This window comes from Podarcis liolepis (genome assembly GCF_965112155.1).
Source record: "Podarcis liolepis genome assembly, chromosome: Z".
Taxonomy (NCBI): Eukaryota; Metazoa; Chordata; class Lepidosauria; order Squamata; family Lacertidae; genus Podarcis; species Podarcis liolepis.
Genome location: NC_139570.1, coordinates 30130710 through 30144643, shown reverse-complemented (window position 1 = coordinate 30144643; position 13934 = coordinate 30130710). Strand labels below are relative to the sequence as shown.

The 13934-nt window shown below is 42.4% G+C and overlaps 1 protein-coding gene across 2 annotated transcripts in view; it reads right to left on the bottom strand.

Moving 5' to 3' along the window:
• Positions 1-13484, bottom strand: part of VSIG4 (V-set and immunoglobulin domain containing 4) — a 38587-nt gene extending 25103 nt beyond the window's left edge. For both annotated transcript variants that reach the window (XM_083485234.1, XM_083485237.1), the window contains exon 1: positions 11252-13484. In XM_083485234.1, the coding sequence (XP_083341360.1) occupies positions 11252-11438 (187 nt within the window). In that variant the 5' untranslated portion in view covers positions 11439-13484. The remainder of the gene's footprint in view (positions 1-11251) is intronic.
• Positions 13485-13934: the final 450 nt, after the last annotated feature.

Below are 13934 nucleotides of genomic sequence, written 5' to 3'. Positions count from 1 at the left end.
GTGTCTTGCCATTGTTTTTCTCCACGGTTGCGTGCCACCTGCTTATGCTTGTGATAACTCATTTCATTTCTCTGAGATGGCACACAACGTGTTCCTTGTAATCTCCTTTTTGTGCGGAGAGCTGGAGGTTTATTCAGTGTGCTCCCCACCCCCACTATGGTACCCTCTCTTAATTAAAAATATATATGAGAACATTAAAGCAACCCCTAATCATCACCACCATCACCATAACAGGATAAAACTCACAACCATACATCTGCAGCACACTAATAGATTAAATACTGAAACTCCATATGTGTCACATTTCTTATGATTTTACAGACATGCAAATTATATTATAATGTTCATAAAGTGAAATGTTGTTATAGCTTTCTCTTTTTTATATATAATATTTTATTAGGTTTTAACAATAGAAAAGTTTAGAAAAATACAAAAAACGAAAAAGATACAAAGTTATAGAATACAAAAATACAGACATTAAACACCAAAAAAAGAAAAAGAAAAACACATATAAAAGAAAACAAAAATTCCCTCCTTCTTAATCTCTCCTCTTTAGTTAACTTATTTTCCTGACTTCCTCATGTCTCCCATTTTTGTATCCCTTTTAAAAATTGGTTCAGCAAATTCATGTCCTATTAGTCTATCTATTATTAATCCAATCTTACATTTTACCTTGTTGCTAGAACCCCTGCAATTCATTTCAATGTCCTCAACATTCAAAAAGTTTACAATGTTTCTGCAAATAAGTTTTAAATTTCCTCCAATCTTCTTCCACCGACTCTTCTCCCTGGTCTCGGATTCTGCCAGTCATTTCCGCCATCTCCATATAGTCTATTAGTTGCAACTGCCATTCTTCCAAGGTGGGTAGGTCTTGTGTCTTCCAATGCTTTGCAATGAGAATTCTTGCTGCTGCTGTAGCATACATAAAGAAAGTTCTATCCTTTTTTTAACACCGATTGGCCAACTATGCCCAGGAGAAAGGACTCTGGTTTCTTCGGGAAAGTATATTTAAATACCTTTTTCAGTTCATTATATATCATTTCCCAGAAAGCCTTAATCCTTGGGCACGTCCACCAAAGGTGAAAAAATGTACCTTCAATTTCTTTACATTTCCAACATTTGTTATCGGGCAAATGGTATATTTTTGCAAGCTTGACTGGAGTCATGTACCACCTGTACATCATTTTCATAATATTCTCTCTTAGGGCATTACATGCCATGAATTTAATCCCGGTGGTCCACAACTTCTCCCAGTCAGCAAACATAATATTATGTCCTATATCTTGTGCCCATTTTATCATTGCAGATTTTACCATTTCTTCCTCAGTATTCCATTTCAACAGCAGATTATACATTCTTGAAAGTATCTTAGCATTGGGTTCTAACAATTCTGTTTCTAACTTTGATTTTTCCACCTGAAAGCCAATTTTTTAATCCAAGTTATAAACCTCTCTTATTTGAAAGTAATGTAACCAGTCTCGCACCTTCTCTTTAAGTTTGTCATAACTCTGCAATTTCAATTTGTCACCTTCCTGTTCTAAAATTTCCCAATATTTTGGCCATTTAACCTCCATGTTGAGTTTTTTCAAAGCTTTCGCTTCCATAGGTGATAGCCACCTTGGGGTTTTACTCTCCAGAAAATCTTTGTACCTTGTCCAGATATTAAACAATGCTTTCCTGACAATATGGTTTTTAAATGCCTTATGTGCTTTTACCTTGCCATACCATAAATATGCATGCCACCCAAATATGTTATCATACCCTTCAAGATCCAAAACATCTGTATTCTCAAGAAGTAGCCATTCCTTCAGCCAGCAAAAAGCTGCTGACTCATAATAAAGTTTTAAGTCTGGCAGGGCAAACCCCCCTCTGTCTTTAACATCAGTAAGAATTTTAAATTTTATTCTGGGCTTTTTGCCCTGCCAGACAAATTTAGATATATCTCTTTGCCACTTCTTGAAGCAGTCCATCTTATCAATAATTTGCAATGATTGAAATAAGAATAACATTCTCGGCAATACATTCATCTTAATAACAGCAATTCGACCCAGCAAGGAAAGCTTCAGATTCGTCCAGGTTTCTAAATCTTTTTTCACCTCTGACCAGCATTTCTCATAGTTGTCTTTAAATAGGTTCACATTCTTGGATGTCATATTCACCCCCAGGTATTTTACCTTCTTTACTAATGTTAAGTCTGTCTCTTTCTGAAACCTCTCTTTCTCTATTGGCGTCAAATTTTTCTCTAAAACCTTAGTTTTCAATTTATTCAATTTAAAGCCTGCCACTTGACCAAAATCCTGGATTACTTCTAGGGCCCTCTTAGTGTTTGATATCGGCTCATGTAATGTCATAATGAGATCATCTGCAAAAGCTTTAAGTTTGTATTGTTTAACTCCGACCTGAATACCTTGAATCAAATGGTCCCTTCTAATCATATTTAGCAAAACCTCCAGGACCGAAATGAAAAGCAGTGGGGAAATGGGCAACCTTGTTGTGTCCCTTTCTCTATTTTAAACTCTTCTGTGACCATATTGTTTACTATCAAGTTAGCTTTTTGTTCAGAATATATCACACCTATACCATTTTGTCCAACCCCCATCCCCTGAAGATTCTTCTTCATAAAACTCCAGGAAATGTTGTCAAAGGCTTTCTCCGCATCTACGAAAATCAAGACTGCTTTTGTGTTAATGTTCACCTACAGCTTTTCAAAAATGTTAATTATATTCCTTGTATTGTCCGATAGATGTCTTCCAGGGAGAAAGCCAGCCTGGTCTTTATATATCACCTCTGCCAAAACTTTTTTCAATCTTCTAGCCAAAATATCTGCAAAGATTTTGTAATCCACATTAAGTAGGGATATGGGGCGATAGTTCTTAAGTTGTCTCTTTTCAGACTCAGTTTTCGGTATAAGTGTGATATAAGCTTCTTTCCACGTCTCCGGCGCCTTTTCCCCCTCCATAATTTCTTTTATAGGTAAGGCATGATGTCTGCGTGAAAGGGAGATCAGTGGCATGATCATACTATTCCCTTCCAGCCTTTTTTCAGCCGGAACGCAGTTCTGGCCACTCTCAGGTTGGCACCACTGCCATTCTAAGAGAACAAGTGTTTGTGCTGAGTTCCGGCACCTCTTTTTTTCTAGAAAAACAGCACCAGAAAACTTAATAAGCTATTTTTTGTAGGTAATTACACTCAGGTGTTAAAAGTCCATTACTCATTATTTCAAGAGATGGCATGAATTTCGACTATATTAGATAGGACAGCGGCAACAAAAATAGTAACTCTTCCAATAATTCAATTTTGCCAGAATCGACTGAAGGACATTCACTGAATAGGATGACTCATCCTGCTGAAATGGCTAGGCAGAGCCTTTCAAGTCTTCTGTCTCCTCATCTGGGGGCAGGAGCCATCCCACCCTCCATTTCTGCTTTGCCCCTGATCATCTTGTCAGGTCCCCTTTTCTCCTATAAGGAAATTTTTTCCTTACTCTGTACCACTAACTGTGGCTTTTTTCCCTTAAGTTTTTGATACAGCCTGGAAAGCTGAATGAGCTAACTATCATAAGACTATATTAGTTTCCAGGGTGGTATATATAGTATATATTATTATAGATGAGGGGTGGGGGCCTGAAGGAAGAAGATGGTTGCTTAAACAGAGCTGTAGCTGGTGGAGGTGGGGGTGGGGGCTAGCTGTTGTTGTTTTTTGCCCCGGGTGAAGCCTCCACCACCTTCTGTCCTTTTTTTGAAACAGGATCTTTTGTTATGATTAAATGGCAAGTCCACAAGCAATTTGGAGTATTGCTTGCTTCTAATACAGCTGTTCTAATTTCTCTGTGTTTGTTAGGATCTAGAGGACAACATACATGTTTACACCATGTGAATACATAAAGAGGGCATACAGTCAGCTATAAAAACTCAACTTGTTTATACTGCAAATAAAATACTTGCAATGAAAGAAATGTGATGCTTCTATTTTTCATTCTTTTATTTTATTCCTTAGATTCTTAAACTGCAACCCTTTACAGTGGTACCTTGGTTATCAAACGCCTTGATTTCCAAACACTGAAAAACCGGAAGTAAGTGTTCCGGTTTTCAAACGGTTTTCGGAAGCCAAACGTCCGATGTGGCTGTCAGCTATTGTTTCCAGGGCACCTGCACCAATCAGAAGCTGTGCCTTGGTTTTTGAACATTTCGGAAGTCAAACGGGTTTCTTGAACAGATTAGTTTTGGTACTTTTGTTTTTGCTATTTATTTTGCATTTTTGTTTTTTGAGGCCTTTTTGTTTAATTTGTTTTTGTGACTGTGTAGAACCCAGTTCAGCTACTGATTGATTGATTGATTGATTGATTGTGTGACTGCGCAAATGGATAAAAGCCCCCATTCAAACAGTGACTATCATCAGTGCAGCTAAGAAAAAAAAAATTTTTAATTTTTTTATCATCTACAATACCGTCTTATTTATTTTATAGTACAGTACAGTGGAACCTCGGGTTACGTACCGTTCTCCTTATGAACACTTCGGGTAACGAGCTTCGCTAACCCGGAAGTACAGTGGTACCTCGCAAGACGAAAAATGCGCAAGACGAAATAGTTTTCCGTTTTTTGAGTTGTTCTGCAAGACGAATTTCCCTATGGGCTTGTGTGTGTGACAGACTGAGTCTTTGACTCTGGTGAAAGAAAGCCTAGTTTTGTCCCTGGCTTAAACTCTGGCTTAAAGTTCTGTTTGAAGGCCCAGAAAAACAGCTCGGAGCAAAAGCCCCCACTGTCTAAAAAAGCCCAAACCTTGAAGAAAGTAGAGTGGAATGCAAAAGGATTCAGGAAAGCTGAAAAATCACATTCTGAGAAGATGTCTCTCCTTAAGACATCTGCTCAGAATTTGCTTCGCAATCTCCAAATAAAAAAAGATACCCTCAATTTCTTAGAAAATTTAGCCATACCATCAACAACTCATGATGAGAAAACCTTTTAAGATAGCCCCGTCTCCCTAGAAGAAATTGACAATGTTCTTAAAACATTGAAACCACATAAATCTTTGCTCACTTCTGAGTTTTATAAACAATTTTGAAGAAATGTTATTAACATATATTGTCCACCTATTTATTGACTTAGCGAGAGGAGCCCCTCCTCCCCAAATCATGGTACAACCACACAACTGTACCTATTCCAAAACTATTTAAAGACCAACAGAAGGTAGAATCTTTCTGGCCAATCTATCTGATTAATCAGGATTATAAAATCTTTATGTCCATGCTAGTCAACACTATTTTACCACCAATCTCAAATAAATAAATAAATAAATAAATAAATAAAATTCACATAACTCATAGGCATTCGATTCTGTCACACAAACCTTAGATTAATTATAACAATAAACCTTTACTCAAAACACTGTCCTGCTTGTATGGCGGACAATTCTTCAAAATTTGAAAAAAAAAATGGAGCAAAACTCATTTTACCCTCCCTGACAGATTAGGTAAAGGTAAAGGTACCCCTGCCTGTATGGGCCAGTCGTGTCCGACTCTAGGGTTGCGCGCTCATCTCGCTTAAGAGGCCGGGGGCCAGCGCTGTCCGGAGACACTTCCGGGTCACGTGGCCAGCGTGACGAAGCTGCTCTGGCGAGCCAGCACCAGCGCAGCACACAGAAACGCCGTTTACCTTCCCGCTATAAAGCGGTACCTATTTATCTACTTGCACCCGGGGGTGCTTTCGAACTGCTAGGTGGGCAGGAGCAGGGACCGAACGACGGGAGCTCACCCCACCGCGGGGATTCGAACCGCCGACCTTACAATCGGCAAGTCCTAGGCACTGAGGTTTTACCCACAGCACCACCCGTGTCCCTCCCTGACAGATTAGCAACAGTAAAAATTATGATCCTACCCAAACTGGTGTTTCTATTCCAACCACCCCCCAAGTCAGATCCCACTCAATCAGATACAAAAATCTTTTCCTTCAAAGTACCTAGAATAAATGCTCTTAAAAGCAGTTGTTATTGCCACTCCCCTTAAAGAATGAGTGGTAGATCCCCTAGAAGGATCCTTCCCCAGTGACCCATATGCCTGAGTGATACAGAATTCAAGCCATCTAGATAACAGAGGATGAAGACACCTTTTTCTCCTTAAATGGACCTAAGTAAGACATACAGGGACCCTACCTTGCAGAACTCTAGTGCTCTGCTTAAAAAAAGGGGGGGAAGAGTAGGGCATGTCTTACATCTAGAGAATACCATCCCTAGATGTATCGTCGACTGCATGAGAGACTAGGAAAGGAAGGAAGGAAGGAAGGAAGGAAGGAAGGAAGGAAGGAAGGAAGGAAGGAAGGAGCAAGTTTTTCTTGGGTTCTATGAAAAACTGAATTAATTTTGGGCATGAAAAAGAAGGGGTTGGGAAGAACACAACTTTATCCTGGTGGGAAAACAATGAGTTGAAGATCAGAGGACAAGGCCCTCAACTCTGAAAACCTATGAGCTGAAGTCATGGCTACTAAGAAAACAGTTTTCAAAGTTAAAAACTTAAAGTACTTAAGGGCTCGAAAGGAGGACACATGGAGTGAAGAAACAAGGAAGGAGATTCTGACAAAACATCAGGAAGAACTTTCTGACTGTTAGAGCTGTTGGCAATGAAACAGACTCCCACAAGAAGTGGTGGACTCTCCTTCTTGGAGGTTTTTAAGCAGAGGTTGGAGGGCCACCTGTCATGGAAGCTTTAGTTGAGATTCCCGCATTGCAGGGGGTTGGACTAGATGACCCCACGGGATCCCTTCCAGCTCTACAATTAAATGATTCTATGAACAGACAAAGCTAGCATTTGGAAATTACATAACAGTAGCTACATTTTTATTCAAACCAAGAGAACAAAAACATATTAAGCCACTCTGAGTCTAAGAGAAAGCAGAGGAAAAAAATGAGGTGGGTTAATGTTCTCCAGTCCACTCTTCAAACTGAAATTAACAGTAAGTACCAATTTTCCTCTTTTGCCAGAGTGGATTGGAGTAGATGAAGTGAATAAGTGGCTGCAGAGCATTATTCCCTCAGGACAGGGTGGGATTCTTCTGCCTCAAAACCAAATATGAACAAACCTTTGTAGCACCTTTCTACGAAAAGCAACAAGACCAGTCACATTCACACCATGCATTTAAAGCCCTATGATACCACTTGAATTCTCAGAGCTTCCCTCAGAGAATTCTGGGAACTGGAGTGGTGGATGCTGAGAACTGCAGCCACTTCTCAGCATCCTTAGTAAACTGTCAGCCAACATCCCAGCAAACCTATCAGGGTAAATGCTAATTGAATAGACAACATTGTCTGATCTCTGCACAAACAAATCTGGATGAATGTTCAATCAACAGGATGTCTAAAAGTGGCTGTGGTGAAGCAGGGCAGGGGGGCAGAGGGTAGCCCAGACCCTCACTGACAGATATTTTTGAAGGTATACAATACGCCTCTGTGCACGATGAGCTTGTTTCTCCTACCCCTGCATTAACCTGTCTCCTGGATACTCCCTGAGCCCTTTCAATCTACACATCCTATATATTCATTCACATACCCCATCATAATAAAAGCATGGCCTGTTAAATAAGGAAGCCCTCTGTGAAGGACAGGTCATGGGTCTGCTTCCTGGTGACCCAGCCACTAGTAAGAGTTGGTGAGGCCATTAGCCAGGTGAGTGAGAGTGACAGTTTGATGCCGGCAGTTTAATAGTCAGATAGGGACTTTTGGCCTAGTTTGACAGAAGGGGTCTATGGCTAATCGTCCCAGGTCCAATACCTTTTCTCCTCGTTCCACAGATGTGCCATAGGTTTCTCAGTTAGAATTAGGGATTGTCTGTGGGTAGACAAGACTGAACAATTTGAATGGGGTTAGCCTAGGCAGGACACACCAGTTTTGATTCCCTGACAGAAGGGTTAGGATTCTAGAAGGGTATGGGAGTGTTTATTTGGGTAGTACAAGTCAATAGTCATGCTAGAAACAATTTAACCATCCAGTGACAAGTTTAAAATGTGACATTAAGAATAACCCTAAATATCTCTGCAAAGTGTTTGTTTGAAACAAAGGGCCGCTGCACAGCTCCAGCTGTCCTGTGCTTTCCTGCTTGTCCCTTGCTTCTAGATGTGGGTCCAAGTGATTTTGCACATGCCTTGCCGCTTTCCCCTGGAAAACACATTCTTTACTACCGAATTGCAAGAAAAAGCCATCCATGGAGAACTCAATTGCTGTTTGGTCCAATTCAGCTGTAATCCACAGGTTTCCCCTGGGGAAATGGTAGAACAAGCAGAGGTGCGGATGAGCCCTAGAGTGTTGTGCCTTTCAAAAGTAACCACTAAGCTATAACCTCGTTGAGCGTAAACTCTAAAAGTTCCTTATCCTTATTTAGATCGTCAGGGTGAGGAAAAGTAGTCACAAGTTGCCCTTCAGATAATGATAATACCGTGCTGCTATTAAACATAAACACAAACAAAAACAGTTCCTTGAAGGCTCCATCAAGCACCTCTTGCCCCTGAATTGTGCAGGCTGGTCCGTGAGACCTGCAGGTATAGGGCAGAATACAAATTTAATGAATAAAAATAAATAAAATACAGGAAGAACGGTTTAAAAATCAGTGCCTTAATTTTGATTTCCCCTCTCTCCTCGCTTTCCCTTTTTCCTTGTGTATCATGTTTCTCTAGATTGTAATCTTGCAGGTGGGGACTGTCTTGTTTTAATCATATGAAAGCCACTCTGATAACCCTTTTGGGTTGGTACCAAATACTCCAAAGGAGTAAATAAAATAATTTTCTGCAGGGGACCAAGTCACCCCATACAACCTACAGGAAAATTTATGCTGCCAAATTTTGTTTTTTTTTTAAAAAAAGATATTTATTAGAGTTTTTTAAAATATAACAATGAAAAAAATAAAAAATAAAAAGAAACAAAATACAACATAAAAACAGTTAAAAAACAAATAATTTTCCATAACATATCTTTCTTACGCTTATTTCCCCAGACCTCCTCATACCTCCCTTCTTTGTATTCCACTTCAATTTGTTAGTTCAGCAAATCCTTACCATTAAGCTTTTACCCATTTATAAACCTTTTTTTTCCGTATCTCCTAAAGCATTACAGCTGGAAACCCCTTAGTTTCTATCCAACATCCTTCTAACATTCATTAATTTTACAATATTTCTGTAAATAATCTTTAAATTTCTTCCAGTCTTCTTTCACCAACTCTTCTCCCTGGCCTCGGATTCTGCCAGTCATTTCTGCCAATTCCATGTAGGCGATCATATGCTGCCAAATTTTGAATGACCTAACCAGCCTTCTGTGTTATCGCATTTTCAAGTGGCAGGGGAAACCGTGTAAAAGGGGAGACTCTTCCAAGCTGCACTCATAACTCCTGAGCTGTTCTACTGTATATGTAAACTTCCTTTTTCAAGTACCTTGGATCCCGAATGCCTTCGTACTCACCGCAAAGCCAGAAGTGAGTGTTCTGGTTTGTGAACATTCTTTGGAACCCAAATATCCGCCGGGGCTTCTGCAGCTTCCGACTGGTTGCAGGAGCTTCCTGCAGCCAATCCGAAGCTGCACTTTGGTTTCCGAACATTTTTGAATTCGAACGGACTTCTGGAATGGATTCTGTTCGACTTCTAAGGTACGACTGTATTGCCTTGGGGCAGGGCTGCTGTTATGTATTGGGTTTAACACATTTTATGTTACAAGGCGCATTCTAACCAATCGTAGAAGCGTTGGTAGACGAACATTCTAATGGCAAGTAAGCGCATGCACTTTCAACTGTCAACTGTCAACAACGGTCAGTTAATACTCGGCTTTATTATTGAGTTATCCAGTCAGTTCGGTTCTTGTTTTCCTATGAGTGAGCTGTTGTCACTCCCAATTGTTGAATAAACTTAGTTGAGGAACTTATACTGCCTTGTAGTATAAGTAGTACTACCTCGTAGTACAGATGACACCTATATCAGACACCTCTTAGCTGACAAAGACCCCGAAATCAACAGGCCTGTGGCGAAGTACTGTTACATTGCAACAAGAATAAGATGAGCAATGATGACAGCAACGGAGTTCAAACTGTAAACATCGAAGGAACGATAATAAATAGTAATGACATTTGAATTGAATTCTCAAAACTTTAAAAGTCGAAACCTGGTCATAAACATAAGTACCAATTATGTGATTTGGCCATATCTCCACTGTTATCTGTAGTACAATAGTACTCATATTGCCAATTTTATTTTATTTTATAAATTGCTTGTTGGTCATTGACCATATTAAAGATATTTGATTTTTTTGCCTTGGGCTTCTGACTTTTTATGAACATTTAACACTAGTGATGAGGGTGGGATTGATGAGCTTCCACCGGCTGCCAGAGGCCCAAGACCGCACCGCAGCACCGCCGCCTGCCACCTTGCAGTAAGCGCGACCTCACCGCCACACTGGACTCAGCAAATAGTCCTGGAAACAAGACTGCGCCTGCCGTGTCTTCGCAACCACCCACAATTGAACAAGCGACTGCCCCAGCTCCGAGGATGGCTACCAGTCATAGTCGGCCACCACCAGACTTTGATATGAGCCATCCTGCAGAATGGCCGCAGTGCCTCCGCCGAATCAGGAGCTATGTCCGACTACAAGGCTTCACTAGGGAGGCAGACAAGGCGGATGTGCTACTGATGGTGCTGGGAAGTTCTGCCATCACTCTACTGGAAGGTCTGACGGCACCCAGGGACATAGAGGCATGCACTTTCCATGAGCTGACATAGGCTATGACAAGGCACCTCACGCCTCAGCCAACTAAGAACCACCGCCGTTGCAACTTTGCACACAGAGAGCAACAAGCACAAGAGTCAGTGAGTGACTACATCACAGCACTCTAGGCGATTGCAATGTATTGCCAATTCACTGACACCAAGGGACTTCTCGAAAGGTTCATCAGACAGCCATCTCTGCCGCAAGCTGCTGGCAAAAGACATTATCACAATGATGGAAGCAATGAATATGGCCACAGCCTTTGAGAAGGATAATGCCCACGAGGCGGCCCACAACCCACATAAGGAGAACTCACCACATCCAGCGAGACCGGTCGTCTTCCGTAGATTCCCACAATGAGGATGTCCACCAAGCTTTGGACTGATCCGACTGACACCACTGCTCCCAAGCTACGAGAACATCGCCGAACCAGCGATCATCTGACGCACCTTGAGGAACCTGCACCAGCTTTGGAGAAAACCAAGAGCATCGGACATGCAGATCCTGTGGCAGGAAGACTTACCAGACCAGCCCTTGCATGTGAAGGACATTGCCTCCGCGACTGTGAAGGATAGGCTGTTGTCTTGCGTCTCGGACTGGGTGGGGAGGGGGTGGCCCGGGAAGCCGGGTCCAGAAATTTTATGCTGCACAGCCCGCAAGGATGAGCTGTCTACTCGCCAAGGATGTGTGTTATGGGGTAGCCGTGTCATAGTCCCCCCCCCCCCATTAAGGAAAAAAGTTTTAGAAGGGCTGCATGTGTCCCACCCGGGGATCGTCCAGATGAAGGCATTGGCCCGTAGCTATGTGTGGTGGCCAGGCATAGATGCGGAGATAGAGGGCTGGGTGAAATGTTGCGAGCCCTGCCAGGTCTCCCGGCCAGATCCACCCAAGGCACCAGTACAGTCCTGCGAGTCCACACAGTCCCCATGGTCTCGGGTGCACATGGATTTCACGGGGCCTTTTCAGGGCCAACACTTCCTAATAGTAGTCGACTCTCAGTCCAAGTGGCTTGAGGTGGTGCCGTCCTCAACCATGTCCACTAGAGCGACTATAAACATGTTCAGGAAGCTATTTGCGACACACGGCTTGCCAGACATACTGGTGAGTGATAATGTAACCAAGAATGGAATCCACATTCGTTCTGCTCCTTTTCACCCGGCCACTAACAGCCAAGCTGAACACATGGTCCGTACTACCAAAGATGCGCTTAGATGCATGGTGCATGGAGACTGGACTCTCTGGTTAGCGGAGTTCTTATTGGCCCAACACATGACCCGAAGTGCAGTAACTGGCTGGAGCCTGGCGGAGTTGCTTATGGGGAGGAGGCTCACTACTCTCCTTGATCGTATGCACCCCCCAACCGGGCTCTTGAGCAACGGCCATCCACTGTGGTGCAGGGGGCTCCAAGAGGATTCTCCCTGGGGACACTGTATACATCCGAAACTATGGGTCTGGACAGGGTTGGGTCCCTGGTATCATTGCCTGCCATACAGGTCCGGTTTCCTACAAGGTAGGGTTGGAGGGGGGACTGGTTTGGAAGAGACACATCAACCATATCAGAGCCAGAGCACCTCCGAACATGGAACTTCAAGCAGAACCAGAGGACAGAGAAATGGGTACTTTGGGAGATTCTGTGCCCAGGCCAGGCAGGGAACCAGACGGGTTTCTGGTGACTGAGTTATCCCAGCAGGGCGATTTCAGGCTGGAATCCTCAGTGGCTCCATTGGCAGTGACCCCTTCGGAGCCGGCCTCGCTGACCGCCCCACTCAGACCATGGGTACCGGAGGAGCCTCCTGGGTCACCCACTCGGGCACAGGAACCACGACGGTCCCAGCGGGAGTGGAAAAGGCCAGCACACCTTGATGACTATGTTTGTTCCTTTTGTTAAGAAGTTGGGGGAGGAGGAGTGTTATGTATTGGGTTTAACACATTTTATGTTACAAGGCGCGTTCTAACCAATCGTATAAGCGTTGGTAGACGAACGTTCTAATGGCAAGTAAGCGCATGCTCTTTCAACTGTCAACGGTCAGTTCATGCTTGGCATTATTTTTGCATTGTCCAGTCAGCTTGGTTCTCGGGTTCCTATGAGTGAGCTGTTGTCACTGACAAATGTTGAATAAACTTAGTTGAGGAACTTATACTGCCTTGGGTTTCTGACTTTTTCTGAACATTTAACAGCTGCAAACAACAAAAAGCAAGGGAATTGTTAGCCACGTGCCATTCTCCAGCATGTAACAAATGGGTCAGATGTTGTGTCCAATCTAGTTCAACACTCAGTATCTAACAGCAGCCAACCAGATCCCCCAAGGAAACTCACAAGCAGGGTGCAAAGACAATAGCCCTCAGTTTCCATCCAGTAAGAAGAGCTTAAGTAATTTGTATAATCCTCTTTTCAAGCCATCCAGGTTGGTGATCATTACTGCCTCCAGTGGGAATGAGTTCCATAGTTCTACAAGGCAGTGCATGAATGGCTTCCTTCTGTCTGTCCTGAATCTTACGACATTTAGAATCCCAGGGTGTGCATGAGTTGTGGTGTTACAAGAGAAGGAGAAAAACATGTATCTATCTGCATAAAAATTGAGGGCCAAATTCCATGCTGTTCCAGAGATATGTGACTGGGTCTCCTTTTGTTTTTAGTTCCTGCAGCTGAGTTCGGAATTTGACTAGAGCAAAATGAAGGATAGAAGTCATGTTATGAAACACTCAGTACAGGACAGCCACTTCGGAAATAAACATCTTTAACTGTTATCATGTTTTTTTAAAAAATAAGCCTCAAGAAGTGCTGTCAATATGCTTTTTTTTAGAAAATGTATATGGTGGAGAATACAATTTAGTCTATATCATATCTGAGAGTTGCTGTGGAATTGTATCTCTCCTGCAGAAATGTGTTGTTTTCTCCTGTTTCTGCGGAAATGCCCTTCAAACATTCCACATTTCTTCTGTTTATAGCAGCTTGTGTTTGCCTTGCTAGGGCTTAATTTGCTCATGTTTTCTTCCTTCATTTGCAAAGACAACATGAGGCACCCTACACAACCCTATAACTTTGAAATCCTGTGCAATGGTATCCCAGTAAAAAAAGCAGAAGAGGAGGCTGTGACAGCTACCCCCATTGAAAATGGGTGCTGGGCAGTGTTATTTTTCTAGAAAAAGAGGTGCACCATGAACACCTCCCTTGTTCTCTTAGAATGGCAATGGCACCCACCTGA